This window comes from Stegostoma tigrinum, chromosome 33 (assembly GCF_030684315.1).
Source record: "Stegostoma tigrinum isolate sSteTig4 chromosome 33, sSteTig4.hap1, whole genome shotgun sequence".
Lineage (NCBI taxonomy): Eukaryota > Metazoa > Chordata > Chondrichthyes > Orectolobiformes > Stegostomatidae > Stegostoma > Stegostoma tigrinum.
The window spans coordinates 9,920,120-9,945,839 of record NC_081386.1 but is presented as its reverse complement, the minus strand read 5'-3'; the positions used below and the strand labels follow the sequence as shown (position 1 = coordinate 9,945,839).

The 25,720-nt window shown below is 42.7% G+C and overlaps 1 protein-coding gene across 1 annotated transcript in view; it reads right to left on the bottom strand.

Moving 5' to 3' along the window:
- LOC125467232 (multiple C2 and transmembrane domain-containing protein 2-like) overlaps window positions 1–25,720 on the bottom strand; it is a 476,933-nt gene that overhangs the window by 173,328 nt on the left and 277,885 nt on the right. Inside the window, exons 13-17 of the mRNA XM_048562803.2 lie at window positions 19,516–19,618; window positions 19,042–19,144; window positions 15,762–15,863; window positions 9,705–9,779; window positions 6,654–6,773 (exon numbers count right to left, since the gene is read on the bottom strand). Of these exons, the coding sequence (XP_048418760.1) occupies window positions 6,654–6,773; window positions 9,705–9,779; window positions 15,762–15,863; window positions 19,042–19,144; window positions 19,516–19,618 (503 nt within the window). The remainder of the gene's footprint in view (window positions 1–6,653; window positions 6,774–9,704; window positions 9,780–15,761; window positions 15,864–19,041; window positions 19,145–19,515; window positions 19,619–25,720) is intronic.

The following is a 25,720-nucleotide window of genomic DNA, read 5'->3' as shown; positions in this document are numbered from 1 at the left end:
TAAAATCGCCACATTTTCCCTGTCCATCTCAACAGGAGATATCTCCAGGATACATTCTAACCAGACTAAAAGCTCCATGCGGACTTTATAAGTGTGTTAAAGGTAAGTTTCAACCTGGCATTTTAGCCTGGTCAATGACTACTAAGACTCAAAACTGTGGATTTTACTAACAAGCCAAGGCAACTCAGGACATCCTAAAGCACTCCACAGTCCATTACATACAGTACAATACAGCACAGGAACAGGCCCTTCGCACCCCCCCCCCCACCAAGTACCTTAGAAATGTGGTCAGTATAGGAACCACAGTAGTCAATTCGCACATAGTATGCTCTCAGAGACAACAAGCTTAACAGCACAGATAATTAGTTTTGGTGAGCAGGTTGCAGGTAAATATTGCCCAAGAGGCCAGGCGAAGTCAAACCATCCTAACTTTAACATTGCATTCTCCACATCTCCTGCTGGTTTTGGCAGAAAATTCCGGAAATGACAGGGGCTGAATCACATGGCCCCCAAAGACTTTATTGTCAATGTCTCCGGTCATTACAATAGTAAAGAGGCAAACTAACAACAGTCCAGCTGTCTGTCTACCCTCTAATTATTGTACCGATCCGTGAGATGTTAAATAAGAACAGGACGGGCAGGCACCGCGAAGCTGTTTCCCCCTTAAGGGGGAATTCAGAACGAGGGGCTACAATATCAAAATAAGGGTTGTTAAAGTCGGAGTGAGGAACAATTTCCTCTTTGAGCAGGTTAGCTGTTCTTAACCAGCTTCTGATCGAGGATGTTCACAGTAGTAAAAACGAGGGAGATCACACGTTCTCTCCCTTTTGATCTTTTAATATTCTTAAATGTTCAGTAGGCCCCCTGAAGAGATCGAAGGGCTTTTAAACCCCTCAGCCCTCCTCCAATTTGTATGCCAGCACAGGGGCAGTTTTAAGATGTCATGGAATCATACAGAACAAACAGACCCTTTGGTCCATTGTGTTTATGTCAACCAAGAAGCAACAAGCTACCCTAACCCCATTAACCTTCACTAAAGGAGCAGATACAGCAACAGGCATGAGCTTAGTATTCAGCCCATCTGTGGTGTCAGGACTGCAGGAACTCCAGGACTTCTCAGGCCCTCGAGGCTGACCCAACATTCACAAAGTTCATGGCTGATTTGAGTAAAGCCAGAACTCCAATTTTCGGACTGGTTTCCATTATTCTTGACTCACTTACTGATTAAAAGTTTGTCTAGTTTAGCCTGAAATGTACTGAATGACTCTGCTTCCACTGCACTCTGGAATACAGTGTTCTAAAGTATTGAGAGGAACCGATTCTTCTCATCTCCTTCCTCAATGGGAGAACCTCTTGTGTTGAAACTGTGGCCTCTTATTCCAAATTCACCCATAAAGGACAACATCCTCTCAGCACCTACCCAGTCAATCCCCCTCAGATTCAGATATGCTTCTGTAAGATTCTCCTAATGGGGACAGGCCCAACTTGCTTAATCTCCTCTCAGACAACGAACCTTTCATCCCAGAATACAGCCTTGTCAAACCTTTCTGATCTACCTCAAATACAAGGGCATACCTCAAGAGACCAAAATATTTTTTGTTAATTCACTCATGGGGTGTGAGCATCGCTGGCTGACTCACCATTTACTGCCCATCTCTACTTGTCCCTTGAGAAGATGGTGGTAAGCTGCCTTCTTGAATGGCAGCAATCTGTTTGGTGTAGCTGGACTCTCAATGTTGTTAGAGAGGGAGTTCCAGGATTTTGACCCAGCCACACTTGAGGAACATTGGCCGCGTGCAGTCTCACCAGTGCCACATACAGGTGTACCAAGGTGAACCTACGTTTATTCTCCTTCCACTCTCCACAAAGACCCTTTGGTCCAACTCCTCCATGCGTACCAGACATCCCAAACTGACCTAGTCCCATTTGCCAGCATTTGACCCATATCTCTCTAAACCCTTCCTCCTCATGTACCCATCCAGATGCCTTTATAAATGTTATATTTGTACCCGTCTCCACCACTTCCTCTCGCAGTTCATTCCATATCCTCTGCGAGAGCAAGTTGCCCCTCAGGTCCTTTTAAAATCTTTCCCTTCTCGCCATAAACCTGAGTTTTGGACTCTCCTACCCTCCGAAAAAGACCTCGACCATTCACCCGATCCACGTCCCTCATGATTTTATATACTTCTATAAAAGTGCACCCTTCAGCCTCTGGCACTCCAGGGAAAAGAGGCGCCTGCCTATTCAGCCTCTGTCGACAGCTCAAACCCTCCATGACAGAGCTGTCAAGTTCTTATTAAAAGTTGTGCTTGAGGTCAGCAGATTTTGATAACATTACACAATATACAGGCTTGCACCAGCCACAGAGTATCCAGCACTGTTGTATAACAGCACTACACCGGCACATGACAAATGGGCTACCCTCTACCACATCTGTATCCAGGGACTGTATCCAGGGATGAACTTGGCCATTTATTGTGTGCTTTACTGTTTACCGAAGAGGACAAGCCCCCTCTTACCTTCCCTCTCGTGCTTTCACACTGCAAGTCATTTCCCTTCCCCTCTTTGTTGCTCTTAACATCTCAACGGGCTCTTGAAGGGATCAAGGACTTTAAACCTTTCAACTCCTCTCAGTCTTGTTGCTGTTGTGCCTTATCAGTGCAGAAGTAGTTTTAAGACATTAAAGGAACAAACACAGCGACAGGCATATTCAGGCCTTCCCGTGTATCAGCTCCAACATCAAAGCACAAGAAACAGCAGCTGCAAACAGAAGGTGCAATGTCACGCAATGACCACAAAATTTTGCCTTCCTGCCACATTTGCTCTGGCATCTGCCCAACTCTGGAGCCCATGGCAAGGCCACCAAAGCTTTAGGCCCCTGTACCTCTGTAAGTGGCTGCGTACTTTTAAATTGCTTCAAGGGTCAAAAACATTCCGGCCAATCTGCAGCCCATCCATCTGGGACTCGAGATTCAGTCAAATTCCACTCAAACAACTTGCCAAGCAGATCATCTGATGTTCTGTCTCAGATGACTGACAGGGTCATCAGTTTTCAAAATAATTTGTCTTTATTAATTAGGTTGGCTCACTGGTGCATGCTGGCGAACAAACTGAACAGGATGGCACGGTGGCTCAGTGGTTGGCACTGCTGCCTCACTGCACCAGGGACCCACGTTCGATTCTCACCCTCAGGCAACTGTCTGTGTGGAGTTAGCACACATTCTCCCTTTGTCTGAATGGGTTACCTCCCACAGTCCAATCATATTCAGGTTAGGTGGATTGGCCATGCTAAATTGCCCCATAGTATCCAGGGATGTGCAGGTTAGGTGGATAAGATGTGAGAAATGCAGAATTACAGGGGTTGGGTCTGGATGGGTTTTTTTTTGAGGGTTGATTTAGTCTTGAATGGGCCAAATGGCCTGCTCCCACCCTGTAGGGATTCTATGAGGTCATTGAGTAGCCCACTGCTAATTTCTCAACGTACTTCCTCACTGGCAGTCTCTACTCTTGGCTCAGCTATTTCCAGGAATTGGACAGCAAGGGCACAACAATGATCCAGGGAGGGCAGGGACCATCAGAAAGGCAGGTGACCCATACCACTCTTCGAATGTTGCCTTGGCAACTATTTCATAAGCAACGTCAGTAACAAGAGGGCACCTAGTTAACCTTAGGGCAAGGTGAATCTTTGGGAACATCAGAGAAAACATTTTGACACACAAAGAGGAGTGAAAGTCAGGAGCATCTCACCTCAAAACAGTCAGTGATGGTGGGTGGGTAAAATATTGAAACTGAGCCTGTACTTTTTTGATAGACAAGATTAGGAGTTAGGGATTCAAGGCAGGTGTATGAAATTTAGACAGAGACCAACACTGATCGAACTTGCTGGTGAAACACACACAAGGAACTGAATGACCCGCTTCTATACCTACAGCCCTAACAGTGAGCAGGTTCCCAACTCACTCATCAACGCAGGGAATAGTTTGAGGAACAGTGAAAGAGAGAAAACAGAAATCACTTTTAATTTGGGGCTGGCAATGTTATTACAATTAGTAAAAAGTTTAAGAAAGGTTTATGACAACCTGGCTTCTGAATTGTTACTCAAGAGGAAAATGGGATGTTGATATGCGAGCTAATTACAGGAAGTTAGTTCATTTTGACTCTCTCAGAATTCTTAGAACTTCCATACTCAATTATTAATGTTACAACCAAAAGTTACAGAAACTCTCATCTGATGAATATCATTAAAATCCAAGCTGACATGCATTGGCAGGTTTCTAAAAAACAAATTTATAATTGAACACTTTTGAGAGTCAGAACTGCTCAGAGCAATGCACGTGAATACTTGGCCAATAAATGTAGTCAACTATGGCACTTCACAACCCACAACGTTGCCACCCAACTCCAGCTAATCAACCAGAAGCTTTCCAAACCATCCAACCCTTCCATTTTGCGGAGGTGCTGAGTTTGAAAATTGCACGAGGATACATCTCTGGCATTCTCCCACACAACTGCAATTAATGCTGCCAAACAATGGTCTGTCACTTTTGAGAGTCAAACTTAACTTGTCTCAGTGGATTGCACTCTCATTGTGTGGGGCAGAAGGCTCATGCCCCACTTGAAACTGGAGCACTGTGTCCAGCCTGACACTCCAGTAGGGTAAGCACTGGGTTATCAGAGGGATCATTCTTCACCGCTGCAGGCAGCGTAGATCAGGAGTTATTTTGAAGAACAGCAGAGAAGACCCACCCAGGATCTTGACCATCAGCTATCTCCCAAACAACATGGACCAGAAAACAAGATCTGGTCACTGTCACAGTGTGGGACATTACAGCCATGTTTCCCATACTACAACACTGGCTAAACTTCAAATGTACATACACAAAGTTGCTGGAAAAGCTCAGCAGGTCTGGCAGCATCTGTGAGGGAGGAAACAGAGCTAATGTTTTGAGTCCAGTGGCCCTTCCCTAGAACCCAGTTCTGAGGGTCACCGGACCCGAAACATTAACTCTTGGTTTTTCCTTCACAGATGCTGCCAGACCTGCTGAGTTTTTCCAGCAACTTTGTTTTTGTTCCTGATTTATAGCATCTGTAGTTCTTTCAGTTTTCAAAAGTACATGACTGGCTGTGCACTGTTATAGAAATGTCTTCTTATGATTGCACAAACTGCTGGCTCTAATAACATCCAAACACACTTGAAAAAGGTGATACACAGTTTGAAAACATGGCAGCTATTCAGACAGTCAACTGTACAGTAGATGGCACAACATGTTTACAAAACTAAAGACAAGAGGGTGCATTTATATCATACAGCAGCAGAACAGGCTAGCTCGACCAATGAATCTCCCAGTACAAACTGCAGACCAGGTCACATTACTGGAATGTCACATGCTGCTTGTGACAAACTCCTCCAGTTCACCATTCTGAGGCATCGCAGCCTGGAGATCAAAGCCGAAGCGGCAAGTGCTGGAGAAACTCAGCAGGTCTGGCAGCGTCTGTGGAGAGAGAAAAACAGAGTTAAGGTTTTGAATCCCGATAAAACTCTTCTTCAAAACCAGATCTGAAGAACAGTCGCACCAGACTTGAAACACTGGCTCCATTTCTCTCTCCACAGATGCTGCCAGACCCTGCTGAGATTCTCCAGCACCTTCTGTCTTGATTTCTGTTTTCCAGCGTCACGTGGTTTGTTTTTATTAGGATTGAGATCAAACTGGTCAGACGCAAGAGTAAAAGGCCAGGAGAGGACGGGGGGGGAGGTGGGCAAGGTCAATACCTTGCCCACCTGACGCTGACGCTGGGGGGATAACTTCTACTCCTCATGTTGCAGTGACAATGGTTTTGCATGAACCAGATGTTACCGTCCTTCCAATTAAAAGCAGGCTGTGTGCTTCTCAAAATGGCTCAAGGGGCTGTCCAATGTAAGCATAGACCTTGAGTTCGCTATCAAAGGGGCCCAGGGCTAACAGAATCAAGTGGACAGTGCGCAGCAGACCCTTTTCCAGCTAGTGTTGGCTGGGGGTAGGATGGACAAAATAGGGGCAGGGGACAGTTTCCTTGTGGCGTTGAAAGTGCCACCACCCAATCTTCTGCCCGAGAGAGGTCAGCCGCTCTACAGTTAGAGCTGAGGGAAGGGAGAGCTCCAAGATAATTTACAGTAATTCCTAGACATGTCCAGGAACCCCCTCCATAATATTTCACTTAAAAGCCAGAAAATCAGGATTAATGGCAGCTCTCGTTTCCCTAGGATGGGGGGGATTTCCGGTCTCGGGGCATATTTTTAAAGTGACAGGAGAGAGTTTTTAAAAAAGGACGTGAGGAACTGATTATTTTTACACAGAGGGTGGTTCGTGTGTGGAATGAACGTCCTGGGATGTGGGCACAGTGACTACACTTAAAGGACACTGAGTTACGTACATGGACTGGTGGGAGCGAAGGGGACTGTTTCCATGCTGTAGGACTCCATGACTCTCTGTGATTTTTTTTAATGAAGCAGCAGAATTAAATGCTGATAGTATTGAAGACTGTTAAATTAGAGGTTTACTATATTAAAATACTGCACCTGTAGCCTAAAGGCTGCTGTACCATATCTGAAGCTTCTAGCGGTCAGAAAATTATTATCCCTCCCTGCGCAAGTGAGAACTATCGATATCACCTACCAGAAATGCGATTAGACTTCTTTGGGGAGAATGCCATTCAAAGCAGCTCTGGATGTACTGCAGCGTATTCCATATTGCCCTTGTGATATTACGAACACGCCGAACGTTCCTGGTTAATGTCTGTGAACAGAGGGAGGATACTGGATCAATGGCTGTTGTGCAGTCTAACAGCAGTGCTCCACTTTGCTTCACTGCTCTTGGGCTAATGATTGTGTACAAAGGGGTTTGATTCCATCAAAGCCCATTCTCAACAGTCAGACAGGAGCAAAGATTTTGTCATCCTTTCCTCTCTCTCTCCTTCCCAACCACTGTCGTTTTCCCAGACTAACAAGGCTCTGAGATGGATGTGAAATAAAACTGCCAATGCTGTTATTTCAACTAGATCATGGATGATCATCCACCTCATTGCTTCTTACCCGCAGTACCCTCACAGCTGTTTATGGTTTTAATATCTAGAAATCTATTATAAAAAAATAGGAACAGGAGTAGGCCATTCAGCACCTCTTGCCTGCTCCTCCATTCAATAGGATCACGGCTGATCTGACACTCCTAACAGATCAAAAGTCTCTCTATCTCAGTCTTAAATGCACAAAGGACTCTGCACCGATAGCTCTCTGAGGCAAGGAATTCCAAGCCCTCTCAAGTCCTTTGGGAGAAGAAATTCCACCAATCTTGGACTTCATTTTAAAAAATTCATTCACGGGATGTTGGTGTTACTGGCCAGGCTAACATTTATTACCCCGTCCTAATTAAGAGTCAAATAAATTGCTTTGCATCTCGAGTCACACATAGGCCAGACCAGCTAAGGATGGCAGTTTCCTTCCTTACAGAGCAGCAGTGAACCAGCTGGTTTCTCCCTGGCAACGTACAATGGTTTCATGGTCATTGCAAGGCTCTTAACTCCAGATTTTTATTAAATTCAAAACCCATTTCCATCATCTGCCATGGCAAGATTTGAACCTGGGTCCCCAGAACATTACCTAGGTCTCCAGTTGGCAGTCTAGTGAAAATACCAGTAGGCCATCACCTCCCCTCTATCAACCCTGTATCATTCTCACTGGTTCTAGATTCTCCAATCCTCTCAACCGTCTAACAAACCCTATATGTCTCAATCTATGTCTCAAATGTGCGGATTACTGAATTTTCACAGCTTTCTAGGGTAGAGAATTCCAAAGATTCACCATCCCATAACTGAAGAATTCCCACCCTGCCTCAATTCTAACTGGCCAACCTCTTATTCTGCCACACTGTCCTTTGGTTCCAGAACCCTGTCCCTCAGCCCAACCAGGGAAAACGTCATCTAATGTGTTGTTGAGCCCTGTTAGAATTCTCTACCCCTCAATCAGATTATCTCTCATTCTTCTAAACTTGAGAGAGTGTATAGGCTCATGTTCCGCAATCTGTCCTCGTCTGGCAAAAAGGGGCTAGTCTGATGAACTTATGCTCTATTCCCGTGCGATAAGTGCATCCTCCCAGTGGTCAGTAGACCAAAACTGCATCCTCCCAGTGGTCAGTAGACCAAAACTGCACGTAATACTCCAATTATGGCACTCTAAATTACAGTTGTAAGGCTTCTTTACTCCTCTGCTCAAATCCTCTTGCAACAAAGGCTATTGAAAAATGGTGCTATATAAATGCAAACTCTCTCGTTTCTTTAATCCATATCATTAAACTGAGTTCCATGAGCTCATTCGCCTTCAGATCTACTACAATAAAAGATTTGGCACCATCTATAAATGTGCAAGGACCAATTCTCATCAATGTAAGCACAGAAACACGGCAGCTTCACTTGGCTACATGACATAGGAAAGCCTCCAGCTCTTGAGTCAAAGCTTCAATGTTTCCTACCTTGCCGAAGCAATGAACTGTTCATACTAACATTAATACTTGTTAAAACAGCAAAAAGAGACCTGCCTCACATGTTCACGATCAGGCAGCAGGTCAGTAATAGTCCACAGCAGATAACGAAAAGGAAACTGTTTCTTTTCTTAACAAAGTATGATTGAACCATCCTTTCATCCAATCTGTCAAACTCACAGCCTGCACAAATGTTTGGAGAACAAAGTACTACATATGTTAGAAACAGGGCACAGACTTTTATCTTCCCTGGGGGCTTTAATTTCATTCGCATCAACTCATTTACTAGACAATGCAGTAAGACAGTAATGTTAGCTTCTGTACTTGTGTTGAAGGAAGGGGAAAGAAATAGAACAATTAGAAAATATCCTCAACAACCATCGGCCCTTTTACAACGCACAAGGACAGTGTTAATTTCATTGACATCATAGCATTCAAACTGGCAGAAAAACAACAGCAAAGGTTTTCTTCAGAATAACTGTGATACATTTCTGCACACAAAAAGCCATCTCCCTAAATATAGCTTTCAAAGGCTGTGTGAGGTCACAGTTTACAGCTTCCCAAAACATACTCACAAAGCTGGAAGATTTTAACCAGGCAGTTACTATTCTTTTTACTGCATCTTAGATCTCAATTAACAGCTGTCAACGTTCATTACAAAGCATCCACTGCATTTTCCCAGAGTGGTTCCTGAGTATCTGCAGCCTTAAGCTGCAGATTACACATTAGCATGCAGATGGCTAAGGGCTTTCTCCAGGCCCTCGGTAAAACAAAATCACAAAGATAAACAAGCCCAAAATTTTACAACAGTGACCACCTAATGATGTCCCCATTTGTAATTGTTAAAGGGGGTCAGTTAGCTGGTTTGCAATACAGATTGATGCCAACATCTTGGCTTCAATCCCACACCACATGAGATTACTATTTTGGTCCTGCCTTCTCACCGTCTCCCCTTCCTGAGGTATGGTGACCCCTCAGGTTAAACTCACCACTAGTTTCATCTCTCCAATGAGAGTGCAACTCCACTGGTCCTCTAGGACTATAGTGACATTATCTATACCTTTACTGTTACATCATTCAGGGCTCTAATAGCAGGAACCCTGAAAGCAATAAGAATACACCATGGGCTCAAAGAGTTAACTGAGAAACCACAAATTTGTAAATTATGGCTGCTGATGAAGAATATTCCAGTACCTTTCTGGAAAATTTGGTGTTTTCTTCTTGGTTCCTTGCTTCTTTGGGTTTAAATGTTCGGAGACTTGCTTTAATCTGAGGAAGTTTAAAAACAAAATGAGCATTTTCAGCAATTTTCCACAAGTAAGAGAAAAATCAAAAATTCACCCATTTGTGTCCCCATTAGAAATGAGGCTTGAAAACAGCATAGGTTCAGGACTTATTCTCTAATAATAAAAGATATTCTATTGAAGAAACCTGTTCGTTGTCTGAAGGTTGACTTGCATTGAGATTTTGATCAAGAATAAGTTATACTCTCTTTGAATATGACTCCCATCTGAAAGTTCAGTCTCAGTGAATTTACTCCTTGGTTTGCTGGTTATCCAAGGTGCTGTGGGATAAAATTGTTGCCATCCATGATTGCATCACAATAGCCTGGCACGCAAACATCCAGAAAACTGGGTTTATACCAATGCCAATTGTTTCACAAGAACATTTCATAACTCCTGTCATAACTCTACAGGGGCAATTCCCTGCGGCATGCCCAAACTACCACTGGAAGAACAGTGGTTAGCACTGCAGCCTCACAGCGCCAGGGACCCGGGTTCGATTCCACTCTCGGGCGACTGTCTGTGAGGAGTTTGCACATTCTCCCCGTGTCTGCGTGGGTTTCCTTCAGGTGCTATGGTTTCTTCCCCACAGTCCAAAGATGTGCAGGCTAGGTGGATTGGCCGTGGGAAATTTCGCGCAGTGTTCAGTGAGGTAGAGGGCGTATAATAGATGGGTCTGGGTGGGATGCTCCAAGGATCGGTGTGGACTTGTTGGGCCAAATGGCCTGTTTCCACACTGTAGGGATTCTATGACCCTGAACTCAAAGACTGAAGCAAACCAGCCTTCAAGATGAATGACCACTACAAACTCAATAATGCATTGATCCCAAAAATGCAAGAAACTCTGAGACCTACCTGCACTCACTACTTCACTGCAGTACCTCCCATCCTTTTAAAGAATTCATTGCCTGGTTGGGCCTGGGCGCCACCTCAACTTTTCACACATTTCTTCCACTTTGCTCAGTTACACTTCATACCTCAAGCAGGTTATGCACCAACATTTCAGAGAATTTGGTTTATCTAGGAATTTTTTTTAAGAAATGGATCACAAGCTGGGAGAAGACATGGGAGCATTTGTCAACAAGAACATCAATATTTCACTCTGAGACAGTAAGAACTGCAGATGCTGAAGTCAGACATCATACAATGTGGAGGTGGAGGAACACAGCCGGCCAGGCAGCATCAGAGCTGACGTTTTGGGTCGGGACCAACCTTCATTTCTGAAGAAGGGTCCTGACCTGAAACGTCAACTTTCCTGCTCCTCTGATGCTGCCTGGCCTGCTGTGTTCCTCCAGCTCCACACAGCATTTCACTCTGTTGGCTCAGTGGTTAGCTCTGCTATTTCACAGCACCAGGGATCCATGTTCAATTCCAGCTTCAGGTGGCTCCCTTTGTGGTATTTGCACATTCTCCCTGTGTTTGCGTGGGTTTCCTCCCACAGTACAAATATGTGCAGTTTAGGTGGAATAGCCATGCTAAATTACCCCATAGTGTCCAGAGATGTGTGGCTAGGTGGATTAGCCAATGCAAAACACAGGGTTACAGACATAGTGTAGGGGCGTGGGTGGGATGCTCTTTGGAGAGGCAGTGTGGACTCGATGGGCTGAATGGCCTGTTTCCACACTAAGGATTCCACTCTAACATAATTTATCTCTTTTACAGTGGTTGAATGCAAAGTAAAGCCACATTTTCTTACAATAAACTGCAAGCTAAGATTTCCGGAAAGCTTCACAAAACTATGGTGTAAAAGCAAAGCATTACTGAATCCAAAATAACAAAGTGTGGAGCTCAATGAACACAGCAGGCCAAGAGGCATCTTAGGAGCACAAAAGTTGATGTTTTGGGCCTAGACCCTTCATCAGAATCGCCCCATCTCCCTTTTCTGATGAAGGGTCTAGGCCTGAAACGTCAGCTTTTGTGCTCCTAAGATGCTGCTTGGCCTGTTGTGTTCATCCAGCTCCACACTTTATTATCTTGGATTCTCTAGCATCTGCAGTTCCCATTATCTCTCATTACTGAATCCATCCAGCACAGCGAGGAAAGCCAGGATTAATCACTGATCACTGCCATCCTTCACTTTTCTTGACTGAGTGCTGCTGCATTAACCCTTGCTCGAGCTCAACTATATTCGTGAACACAGCTCCAGCTCCAACATTGACAACCAAGTATCGACAATCAACAAGCAAGTTTCCTGCTTCCATGTCTGTTCTGAAGAGAAACAAAATTTATACGCAGCATGGCTGCAAACTACTATTTCTGCTCATATAAAGAAATTCGTCAAAAATCTTCCTTTTCTTCTGGTATTGTAACATGTACCCAGGTACAGTGAAACATTTTGATTTGCATGCATCATACCATACAAAGTGCATTAGGGTAATCACAATAAGTCTATTAATAAGTACATTAACAGCAGGACTGTTCTTCAATGTGTCGGTACATGGGTTTAAACTTTTGTATCTTCTGCCGAACAGAAGAGGTTGGAAGACATTATAATTGGTGTGGGAGCAGTCTTTGATTATACTGAGAGCACCAGTGTACTTTCTATCCCATGGAATTTTTTTTTGAATCCCGAAAATATTTTATTATAGGCGACTTGTATCTTCTTAAATGAGCCTTGTTTAATTTGTTTAACTGATGGTTCAATGCCTTCAAACTGAATTCTAATAATATTAATAATAGTAAGGGACTTAAGTTATTAAATAGTTAAAGTTATCCATATCCACCGATACCCATAGCCATAGGGCAGCAGTTTGATTCAGCACAGTTTAATATTGCTGGGTGTACTGACCAAATAGCCAGCATCAGGCCATTCAGTCTTTCCAGCATGTTGCACTGCCATTCTTTAATATTATTATTAATATTAAGATATTAACCACCGTGTGCAATATGAGAGGGACTTAAACAAATTAAGACATTGCTTTTATTTACAGTAAATATAAAGTGTTGCAGATGCTGGAAATATGAAATATTTACCACCCTCTCTGTAGGACATGACTGTTTGCACTGATTTCTGTCCATTTAACCTCAGTTTTTGCATCCTTGTCTCAGGAAATTTGGACTTAAATTGCGAATGACAAATATCAGTGTAAAAGAAAAGTCTTAATTTTGACTTCACACTACTAAAGAAATTCCAGTGTTGCCTCATTTCCAGACTTGAGGACTTTCCTGCAAAACGTAATCCCAAAAACGTATTCACTTTAACACTCCATCATTGCACCATGAGCAAAAACTGTTTCAGCTCTTGGCAGATTCACTGCAAAGTCAATTTAGGTGTCCCAGCTCTTACATACAGGATAGATTCACTGCTACAAAAGCAGATGTGAAAATCACATAATTTGCAGTGAATGAATGCATAAAATCTAAATTTAGAGTGAGACGTCTTTAACTGTCAGTCAGAGTTGCTCTCGTCTGTCTATCGTTGTGTTCCACTGGAACCCTAACACTCCACATCTCAAATGAAATTCAGCGAAGCATCAAATTAATTTAAAAAACGTCTGGTTCACTAGCAATTCCAGCCAAAGCCTCAATAATTCCTCACACATCTAAATTGCTTCTTATTAAAACGCATTGTGTAATGTACATTACAGTTAAAATCTATTCAAAAATAGCGTTTTCACACAATGTGTCCGATAATAGAGTTAGCAGTTTGCCATTACCTGTTTAGCAACAAAGAACTACCAATATTGACATTCCCAAACAACAGTGGGATACCACTGATTTCACAATCTTGACAGTTTCACTATAAAGTAAAAGCCACAGGTCTTTCTTTTATTTAAAGAGATTAACAGTAGCTGTCCAAAGGTCTACTGTGCAGAAATCTGCGGATCTAAACGCATTTAACCAGAACACCGCTACCGCATCCACCCCCCCCCCAAGCCCCCCAGCGCAACCCCCCACGCCCAGCCCTGCCACTGTGTTCAGGGAATTGGTCTCTGCAATTCAACAGTGAAACAGTGCTTTCCATGATCAGAGGAAGTACAATATCTTAAAACAGAAAGTGGCAAGCATGGCTTCAAGCATTTTGTACACGGCCAATACAACAGAGGCATGGGAACACCATCACCCCCAAGCAACACATTGTGCTGACCTTGGAAACATATCACCTCGTCGTCAAAATGCTGCAACTCCAAGCAGAAATACATTGCAGAGGTACCTTCGGGCAGCAGCTCGGAAGGGTCACGAAGGATAGGGAATAAATAGTGGCTTTGCATTTGGAAGCCATATCCAGAGATTCTACACAGTTAATGTTGCTGGATATACTGACTATTAATATTTCAGCTCGTTCAGACACAACAATCAGCAAAGGAACAGACCATTCAGTTCATCCAGCCTGCTTTTTGATTCATTTAAAATGATTAAATTCAATAAGCAGCCCATCACTGTTGTTCTTTGGTTTTAAAAGAGCTACAATGATGTTGAATTTCTAAAGATGGTACTGACTGACCACACCACACTAGCAAACTTTACAAGTTCATATCCTGGTGGAAGCCATAAGACTATAAGTTAAAGGAGCAGAATTAATTCATTCAGCCCAATGGATCTGCTCCACCATTCGATCATCCCAGTTCGCCTGACTTCTCACCGTAGGTCTTGATCTCCTGGCTAATCTATAGTTATAGAGTCATATCCATCTCTGTCTTAAAGACCCTCAATGATTTGACCTCCGCAGCCTTCTGTGGCAACAGGTTCTACAGATTCACCACCCTCTGGCTGAAGAAATTCCTCCTCATCTCAGTTCTATGCCCTTGGTTCATAATCACTTTAACACTCCATGATTGCACCATGAGCAAAAACCGTTTCTGTACTAGTGGAAATATCTTCTCCATTGTTCACTCTATCCAAGCCTCTCAGTATTCTGCAAGTTTCATTCAGATTCCCCCCTCATCCTTCTAAACTCCATCAAGTGCAGACCCAGGGTTTTCAACCCCTTCCAATATGAGAAGACCTTCATTCCTGGGATTATTCTTGACACCCTCCAAAGCCAGGACATCCTTTTACAGACACAGGATCCAAAAAATGCTCACAATATTCCAAACACAAAGTGGCAGATTCAGTCAAATAGTTGGTGTAGTTCCTGGCATTTCTCTTGGAGCTGTTGAGCTGTGGAACTCATATCCGTAGTTCTACAGTTTGGTCAGGAGCCTCACTGGCTTTCCGGAAGGATTCCTTCAGAGACTGGGAGAAGGCTCCTGGGAAGGTTGATGGTCTGCCAGCCATGCCCACTCTCCTCTTATTGGTCTGTGAGCTGCCGTCAATCAGCCAGGCTCCATTGTGAGGTGTCAGACGATGATCTACCTGGCGATGCAAAGTAGGGAGTTCCTCGGTATTTCCCACAGTTCGCTTTGTCCCATTCCTTGGAGACGATGGTGATGGCAGCATCCCCAAGATAAGCAGAGATTTTCTCTTTGTCCTAGATTTTCAGGAACAGTCAATGGAAATGATGGGTAAGCTCTGCTCCTCCAAATTTGAAAGCTTCTGCTGGGATCCCACTCCCTCCTGCAGCTCTCCCATTCTTCATGTGTCTAATGGCATCTTCAATTTCTGTCACACTAGGTGGGAGTCCAACATCATCCTTGATGGGGAGCAGGGGCGTTTTCTCAAACTGATCCTTATGTACAATTATATCACGGTTTAGGAGTTCTTTGAAGTGTTCTCTCCATCAAAGGCTAACATTTTCTCCATTTCTCAAAAGATTCCATCTTTACTCTGCACTGGTTTGAGGGCAGAAGTGTCGGGCCTATGTATTACCTTGGTGGTAGTGAATAAGCCCAGAGTCTCACTCTTGTCAGTGATTACAGAATGGCTCATTACATAATAATTCATTACAATAAGTTTGTCATTGTCACAGTGAGAGTGAACTTCTGCCCATATTCCCCACTAAGGTAAGTTCACAAAATATGGTTATCCTCACAGCCTGTTTAACAAAGTTGCAAACAAATTTGCGCTGCAGTTTTCCATTCTCACTCACCGGGTTATAGATTATATCCAGCTGTAAGTAAAGAACTCCTTTCTCTGGTCGGCCCAGCTTTCTGTTCTTCAGAAAATAGGCAGTCTGTTGACCGTTCTTGATCTAGAGTCAGAAAGCAGAATATTCAGTGGAAACAAAGCTTAACAATGCAACCTCACACCATTGTTAGCTTGTAAAAATAGAAGTGACAGGATCAACCCTGTGATTTTGTCTACGCGCGCGCACACACACACACACACACACACACACACACACACACACACACACACACACACATGCACACACATATACACGCGCATACGCGCACACACACACACACACACACACACACACACACACACACAGTGTTGCTGCAAAGTTAAAACTGCTTGTGCATCAATGCTCAAATTGGAAATATTTAAAAGGGTCAGGTGGAGTCTGAAATGAAGCCTTCCCTCCAGCAGTTTTGCTATATCTTGCTTCAATGTCAACCCAGGCTGTGACCCTAGGGCTGAGGTCGCCTTTATACTTTAACTAAATGGATATGACAATGATTATCCTCATGTAAACTTGTACCAAATCTGAAATAAAGCCAGGCACACTTCAGCGAACTATTCACTCACCTGCTTCAAAAGGTTGTTTGGAAGCTGTTCAACCTCATGTTGCCAGAGTAGTGACTTAAAACAGGACCAGGATGAGAAATGCGGATGTGAGGGCTTGTTTAAGAAGATCAGTTGTTGCAGCAGAGTGGCATAAACGATTGATGGACTAGGTTTGGTTTAGAAAGTGCAGCTGAGTGTGAACAGAGGGATTGTTTCTTACGAGGGAAAAGACACCACAAATTAGAGTTGGAAGGAGGAAAGGGGATGGGATTAGAGCGTAATGTAAGGAAGTAATCAGTAATAGCCCTTGAGTAGCAAGGTCTCATGATATGGTAAGGTCAAAGGGGTGGCTGTGACAACTGAGTTGGTGGGCTTACATAGAGAGAGAGACGCATTAAGGAAAGTTCATCTGTTATCATCATCATGGGTCATTGTTTGGGCTGACGATTGATGGAGACTATGAAAGGTTAGGCTGTTGGCAACCATATCCTTTATTTTTGTTTTTGAACAATACAAGAACAAGGCTTTAAATAAGGCTTCACCTGGAACAATCTCTCAGTAATTCCAGTAATCATGACAGCTTGCATTACTAATAGATGCAGTCCCTCTTAATTACATATTAACAATAACCCTTTGCACTACATCTTCCCCCAGTTTTTCTGTCTGCCAATACATGATTTACACTTTCCTTCAGATAAAAGAACAGTGAACTCAGAATAGAGAGCATGGTGAGTTGAGATTGGGTTTGAAATTGCTAAGGATGAAAATCTACTCAGTGAGAAGTGTAAAAACAGTGAAGGTATCTCTGTGAGGAAATTTTAATCGTATTTGACTGGTCAGTAGAGAATGAGAAATTTAAATCAAAGCTGAGAGAGAGGGTGATGGTTCTCTGATGTGTTGCTGATTCCCCAAATGTGGCATACACTTTGATGATACTCAGCCTTTCCACACACTATAATAGTTTATAATGAACACTGACTGACCATTACAAAGACAGAAGTTGCTGGAAAAGCCGTGCAAGTCTGAGGAAGGGTCACCAGACCCGAAACATTAACCCTGATTTTTTCTTCACCAATGCTGCCAGGCCTGCTGGGCTTTTCCAGCAACTTCTGCTTTTGTTCCTGATTTACAGAATCCACAGTTCCTTCAGTTTTTAGTGATTGACCACTGTCCATTCTACACATGATGTCTGGGCCTTGAAATTTCTTGCCCTTTCGCATTGGACCACTAGAGTTTGGAGCAAACAGGTAAACTTCTCAGCTGCTTTCTGTCTAGAGTTTACCAGGATGGGGCTGTCTTCTTTCCCTTCAATGGAAAACATGTCATAATCTTTAGTCAGTTTGAACCTAAGTAACTGGAAATTAAGGCAAACTTGCTTGTTCCACCTCCAGTTCTTAAAAGGATTGACTGATAATAACGCATTCCTCAAGTCTCAAGCAACTTTAAGGTAAATATGTAACTCTCAGGACAGCATATCCCATTCATTTGTCACAATGTTAACTCATTGGGCAATGCATTAAGGTCCAGATATGTCCCTGTTTGTCTGGCAACGACAAGGCATCCAGCTGAAGACAAGGTGTGATGCTTAAATTGTCAGGGTCAAGGGCTGACGAGCAGAACAAGCAAATTTTTCCAACTTTGACCTTGGCTATGTTGGGCTCTGACAGAACACCAGTAGGAGGGCCATTAGCTACATATAAGAAAGTGGCAAAGTTGTAGCCTTTTTAAGGCCTGCTGCCTGTCAAAAACTCTTTGGCAAGAATCTGAAGATAATAATAGGGAAGTGGGGGTCTCACCCACTTGGCTTAAGTGAAAGGGCTTTTGATATCACATGGATGATTATGGGTTTTCAACCCCTTCCAATATGAGAAGACCTTCATTCCTGGGATTATTCTTGACACCCTCCAAAGCCAGGACATCCTTTTACAGACACAGGATCCAAAAAATGCTCACAATATTCCAAACACAAAGTGGCAGATTCAGTCAAATAGTTGGTGTAGTTCCTGGCATTTCTCTTGGAGCTGTTGAGCTGTGGAACTCATATCCGTAGTTCTACAGTTTGGTCAGGAGCCTCACTGGCTTTCCGGAAGGATTCCTTCAGAGACTGGGAGAAGGCTCCTGGGAAGGTTGATGGTCTGCCAGCCATGCCCACTCTCCTCTTATTGGTCTGTGAGCTGCCGTCAATCAGCCAGGCTCCATTGTGAGGTGTCAGACGATGATCTACCTGGCGATGCAAAGTAGGGAGCTCCTCGGTATTTCCCACAGTTCGCTTTGTCCCATTCCTTGGAGACGATGGTGATGGCAGCATCCCCAAGATAAGCAGAGATTTTCTCTTTGTCCTAGATTTTCAGGAACAGTCAATGGAAATGATGGGTAAGCTCTGCTCCTCCAAATTTGAAAGCTTCTGCTGGGATCCCACTCCCTCCTGCAGCTCTCCCATTCTTCATGTGTCTAATGGCATCTTCAATTTCTGTCACACTAGGTGGGAGTCCAACATCATCCTTGATGGGGAGCAGGGGCGTTTCCTCAAACTGATCCTTATGTACAATTATATCGCGGTTTAGGAGTTCTTTGAAGTGTTCTCTCCATCAAAGGCTAACATTTTCTCCATTTCTCAAAATGACTGATGATCACAAATCTATAAGCACAACAATTGTAAGCAACACTGATGACAGGAAAAATAAACACGCCGAGCTTACGGAAAGCAAGGGTATTGCAACTTTGCCCAGAAAATCTGGTGGCTTGTCTCCATCTTCATCAAAGACCGTCACCTCAAGGACATCATGGATGTCCTTAATGTTACTATGAAGAGGACAGGAAGACACAATTAGAAAATATGCACTTTTGTAACATGCCCGATCATTTCTGTTAGGCTAATGCTCTTTTAATAGCACAACATTTAACTCTGTGACTAAATTCACTCAAGGCTTGTTTCACAATATTTTTAGAAAATTTCAATATTACTTGGTATTGAATACTGAATTGACAAAAGATTTTATGCAGAACAATTGAAGGAATAACTAACAATCCATGAATTTACCATGTTTTGCTGCTTAAGGCTTGATAGTCAGGGCTACTTTATAACTAACCCTCAAAAGAAAATCTATCCCCACTTTCCCACCATTGGGGCATTGAAGAGATAAAACTTTCAGGTTGGTTTAGCTGTAACTTACAACGAGAATACTTTGTTCCATTCCGGATTGAGGTTCTTGTACACAGTGTGAGTTTGTAGCTTATCACTGCCCAGCTCCAGAACACAGAATGGATCGCTTTTCCCTATACGTGACCAGATAAAATATTCACTGGTTAAACAAAAAGACTGTGGAGCAAATCTTAAGTGTTAAACTAAGTTGCTTAAGAATATAGACACACAAAGGAAGGTATGACAAAGAATTATAAAGAATGATACCAAATCTGCAAGGTTATTACTATCAGGAAACATGAATGCAAGGTCTATAAAATTACATAAGGGTTTGACTTTGACATAGGGAAGATGTATGCCCTTGAGGAATAGTAGTTGAGATCAATAGCATAACTGTATTTAAGGTGAAGCCAGATAGTTAATGAGAAAGAAAGGAGTAGAGGAGTATTCTGATAAGAGTTTGAGAAAGCAGGATGAAAGGAGGCTTGTGCACAGCAGGGGCACAGCTGGTTTTGCTGAATAGCCTGTTTCGGCACTGTATGTTCTGCTTAATCCTATTCATAGCTGCATCTAACAATCTGATGGTATTAGCGTTAAGCACAGAAGGACAAGGGCAGTGCCTTCAAAAATTTGATTTACATGACTATTGCTATCGAATGAATACAAAATAAGATTGAAACTGCATGGGTCAGCTTTCCCTGAACCCCGGGAGTTAACAGCAGTGGGAAGGGCTGGAGAAACAGGAGGGAGCCACATTGGGAGAAATCATATGTGTATTCTTACCCCGGGGAGGTTTCCAGGAGGCGAGGTGGGAGGTGGGTCTACTGTCCACTGCAATGTAGTGGGCAATCCATGCGCATGTTTAAGGGACTGAGTCATGTACATTTACAGTGCAGTGCTCACTGGTATTTTGCTGACAGCAGTATGGGTCCCAGCCTAGGTAATGGCTTAGTTCTCCTTTGAATATTATCCGGATCTCTTTTTTCAAAAACGCTAAAAATAAATTGCACTTCTCAATAAGTACATTTCTTTCTGCAAAGACCACTGGCGTCATAGTGGTGATCACCGCTGTCTCACAGCACCAGGGACCTGGGTTCAATTCCACCCTCGGGCGACTGTCTGCCTCATTGTAAGCCTGACTTACAAATAATACCATAGTGACTTATCTAATACTTATCTCCCTCTGTCTGTGTGGGTTTCCTCCAGGTGTCCAGTTTCTTCCCACGGTCTAAAGATGTGCAGGTTGGGGTGGGTTGGCCATGCTAAATTGCCCATAGTATTCAGGGAATGTGTGGGCTATATGGACTAGCCATGAGAGATGCAGGTTACAGGAATAGGATAGGGAAGTCTATCTGGGTGGGGTGCTCTTCAGACGGTCAATGTGGACATGATGGGCTGAACGGCCTGCTTCCACACTACAGGGTTTCTAGGATTCTACTCCATTCCTCTCTTCATACTCTCGCAAATGACCACTAACATTACTGTACACATCTCTATTTCACTACAATAACCGTTAACACATTACTCAATGGAGATAACAAAGTGTGGAGCTGGATGAACACAGCGGGCCAAGCAGCATCTTAGAAGCACAAAAGCTGACGTTTCGGGCCTAGACCCTTCATCAGAAAACTCAATGGAGATTCCTGGGGTGCAGGATCTGTTCAGAGGGCTGCCTGAAGTGAAGATCACATTTTTGCACCAAATGCTACTGTCAGAGAGCTGTCCCCTCTGAACGGAAGGTGTGCTTGCTTGGTCCCTGCCATTGTCTAAACTATCTCTTTGTCAGGGCACCTTCTCAACCTCCGACCTGCCTCAGCAGCACCTGTAACTGGAGCTGTTGAGTGTCCAGAGTAGCTGGGACTCTGACTGAGCACCGAAAGCCCTGGATGTCAGGCTTGAACATGGATAATAAAGAGGCTTCCTTTAATAATTAATCTCCTGATGTCAATGCCATCAAATGCACACCCAACATCAGGGTCCTGAAGTTCACAGTAAAATCCTGCTTTATGGTTCTAATGTTCCCTATTTCTTACGACACAAGGGAGGCAACAAATCAACACATTCCTTGTGATTAACATACAAATACTCACTCACCACCACATGCAGAACAGGCATTTATCACAATTCTGTGATATAGGACCTTTCACAACCACATGGCATTCTAAAATAAGTTGTGCCTCAAGAAAGATTTTGAAGTGCTGTCAATGTTCTAGTCTAAGAAATGGGGTAACCAAATTGTGCATAGCAAGATCCCACATAAGACAAAGCGTCGATGAGCAGATAATCCGTATTTTAGCCTTGGTTGTGGACACATGTTGGTCAGGACTGTAAGAGTTCGCGCATTGTTCATCAAGTCGCGCCATGAAATCATTTATCCACTCGAACAGGGACTTAGCATTTCATGGTTCTCAATTCATCTTGAAAATGGATCCAGTACTTTCTAAGAACTTAAGTTTGTTGAAAAAAAGGGGCAGATATTGTTGGCACACTTATCCAGTAATCGTCAGGGCAATTCACAGGAAATAGCAAAGGTAAGAGGAAAAAAAAATTATATTGTATGAGAGATTGATTGGTAAGTGGATTCTGATTAGTAGAGGCAGTGACATGGAGAATGCACCTGCTAATGATGATTGACAGTTAACTCACAAGCCTTTTCATGCCCTGGCAAGAACTGGAAAATGGCTGTCACCTCTTTCATTTAGTTAAAACAGGTCTAATGTGCACACAATGTTCTTCAGCTTGAAAAGTATAGGACCCTGTATATTAATGTACATACTACTGCATATATTCAAATGTGCCTCACTGTAAGCCTGATTTACAAATAATACCAAAGTGACTTATCTAAGAAGTAGACTGTAAACTGCTCTTACTTTAAACAGGTGATCATGGTAAATCCTACCCATTAGTGTTCTTAATATCATTTCAACTTCTTAGCAATGACAATGATGGAACTCTTCAAAATCCCAGAAAAAAGTCAACAAGAGATTACAAAAAAAGGATGATTACACTGACAAGCTTAAAACGTTTATGGTGGAAATTAAACAGGTTAGTGATTATAATGATTACAAAATATATATACTTGGCCCATATATTCTTAATTCACAAGGATAAACACTAATTGACCAATGGTTTCAAGCCAGTCATTTAATGTTGTAAAACGTGGGAACTTGCCATTTTTATAACAATTTGCTGGTACTAAACCAATCTGCTCAGATAAAGGATCAGTAATTAAACACTCCTGAAGAGAACAGGAAGACATGGTTCCCAAGTTAGGGCCCTAAGTTCACCTCAAGTTCCTCATCTCACACTTCGTAAGTTTACATTTAAGATTTCATACTGTATTGCTTCAAAATTCCTATCCTAAGCAAGTAACTCCACCATTTAAAAATTCACAACCCCACCCATCTCAACACATTCAGTTTATCCATCCCCTTGCTTTGCTGGATACCTCATGCAAGTTAAAATCCACAGTAAAACATGTGCTGCCCTTCACATAAGATTGCCACGTTTAGGCTCAAAGTCAAGTTTACACTATAGTTACCTTGGCCAGCTTTCTGTTGGAGTACTTTCCAGTTTCCACTATAATAACTGGAGCCTGGAGTGGGACTCTCACTTCTGCATGGAGCAGGTCCCTGGTGGCATCATAGAGTGGGCTGGGAAGCCCAGAGTGGGATACCCTCAGTGCCACAGAGTGGGAATGGGAAGCCTGGAGCAGGGGTCTGGTGGCAGCATGCTGTAGCAATGGGGAGGAGAAGTCGGACTCTCTGAGTTTTTGTTTGTTAATGTAAATGACACCTGTGTACGGTAATGGTACACACTTTTCACTGTATTTTGCATTGCATACACATGACAATCAAGGATAATTTAAATTCTAATACCTTTAATGCTGAAATAGTAACCTAATTTGGCAAATCATGTACTCCTTTGGAATCTAGCATTTTTGACAGAAGTCACTGTCACTCTTGGTGTAGTTCCATCCTATGTGAAGCAACGCAAAAAGTTCTCCCTCATTGTTAATTATCTTCTCTCATAAGGCCATCAAAATTTGGCACCTAAAATATCAATCTTATAATATTTTTAAACCTTCTACACTGTTTATTCACCTGAATCATTCAAAACATTGCTCAAGAACTAGCGTCCTACTTCACACATATATAAGTACACATTTTATGTTGGACATATGACCATTTTTCAGGGATTGGCCCACTGTGACTTCAGTGAAAATGGGTAGAATCCAAGAGCGACATGTAACATGCTGTTGCCAGCTGTTTACACAATTTCTCCAGGGTTCCTATGGTGTCTCCTCCTTTAGTCTTTGACTGAAGGACCTCCTCACCTTCCCCAGGACCTCCTGGGCCACAGTCCGCCTGTAGATAAAATACGTGCAACTGCCAGTAGCCTCTCCATGCAAAATAAAGGTACAGTACTCTGCACACAGGTCCTTAAAAACTAAATAGACGCATATGTGTATAAAACATACATGATCAGATTGAACATACTTTCTGATGGTGCTAGTAGCAATAGTTGGGGTTTACTTTAAAGGAAGCAGTTAGACAAAATGGAAAGTGCAGACAGTAATTTTATATAATTGTCTCAAGTGGAGTTAATCTATCTTACTTTTGCATCAAAGCACAGATGACTGACTCACCCATCATTGGGCAAATGTCATTCCCTGGAATCCCTTGTGAAGCTTTCTATACTGCAAGTCGCAAAAGCAAAAAATTTTAGCAGACACCACCTTATGAGGTAATGAATCATGTAGCAGCGTTATTGTTCTTTGTTTATGAACAGGTTCACACGCTCCATTAGCAGGCAGCACCAGCGTTATTATGAAAGTGTCATGATTTATATTGCAGCTCAGAGAGCCATCACCAAAAGAATGCTTCCATACCATGTTTAAGTACTGACTAATGAGGTTCATGTGCTGTGAAGGAGCAGTAACAATAACATTTACCTCCGCAGTCTGTATCGTTTGTTCCAGCTGAAAGGTGTGTTATTTATTAGGGAGGCAAAAATATGGATGACATATTAAAACTAATTATATGTCTGCTGCTTTCAGGGCAAGGATTGTTTGCACATACAGAGAGCCACAATTTACTGTTCAAGAATGGTCTACAACATCCCTTGCAGCAAATACCAGCATATTCCTTCAAAAACCTTCATTTATACAGTGTCTTTAATGGTGCAAAATTTCCCAAGTGCTTTTGTAAAATTCTAACTCACAGGTTTTAGAACATAATTTTTAGTTTAAAGAAGTTGAAGTACTTATTCTGGACTGAACGCTACTCAAACGAACTGGGAATTAACTGCAGTTATAAGCTACCTTAGGTTTATCTTACAGGGTTAGAGGGGCAGGTGCAAACACTTGAAGGATGAATGACCCATTTTCTGGGCTCTTGGTACAGGCAGTTGCACATCCGCTGATAACCTGAATAAGGAACGGAAACATCCACAGTCATAAGGTTTATAAAGAAAATGAGGAGGGTTACAAGGCCTAAAAACAAATGGAGAACACCTCCACCACCCAATCAAATTTGTACCTCAAAGAAATTCTGGAATTGTCAGCAGAGTTAAAGTAAATTCTGGAGGGTTGTGGCACACCTTTTGGGTTAATGCCAAGTAAATAAACTTTCAAGATTTTACAAGACCAAGGAATTCTTAGAGGGAAGTACAAAACATTACTGTGTTCATTACATGAGACTTTGCAAGCTATTGTGCTAAATTGATAGTTCTTAATTTTGTTGATAGCCATTCAAGTCTACTTTTATTTTGAAAACATGAAACCTTGTGATGTGGTTCTGTCAGTCTATAAGTTAACAGTCCCAGACAGGAGTGTAATAGTGTCTCACAGGAAAGCCACCAATTAAGATTAGTGTCATCTGGTAAAAAGATGGTAGATCGGCTTAAAACAAAATCTTGGTCAAAGAGATAGGTAGTTCTTAAGTCATGGTCTCGAGGAGAAAAGATGGGGGTGTGGGGAGGTACAGGAAGGAATTTTTGATCCAAACTATAGAGCCAGAGGTCACTCTACAAAAATTAGGGTTGCCCACTTAAAACAGAGATGAGCTAAGTTATTTTATCTCACATTGCATTGAGTCTTAGGAACTTTCTTTATGAAACTGGGTGAAACAGAACCCTTGAATATTTTTAATGCGGAGGTAAATAGATTCCCATTAAGCAAGAGGGCAAAAGATCAGGAACAGGTGAGAATGCAGATTTGAGGTTTCAATCAGACT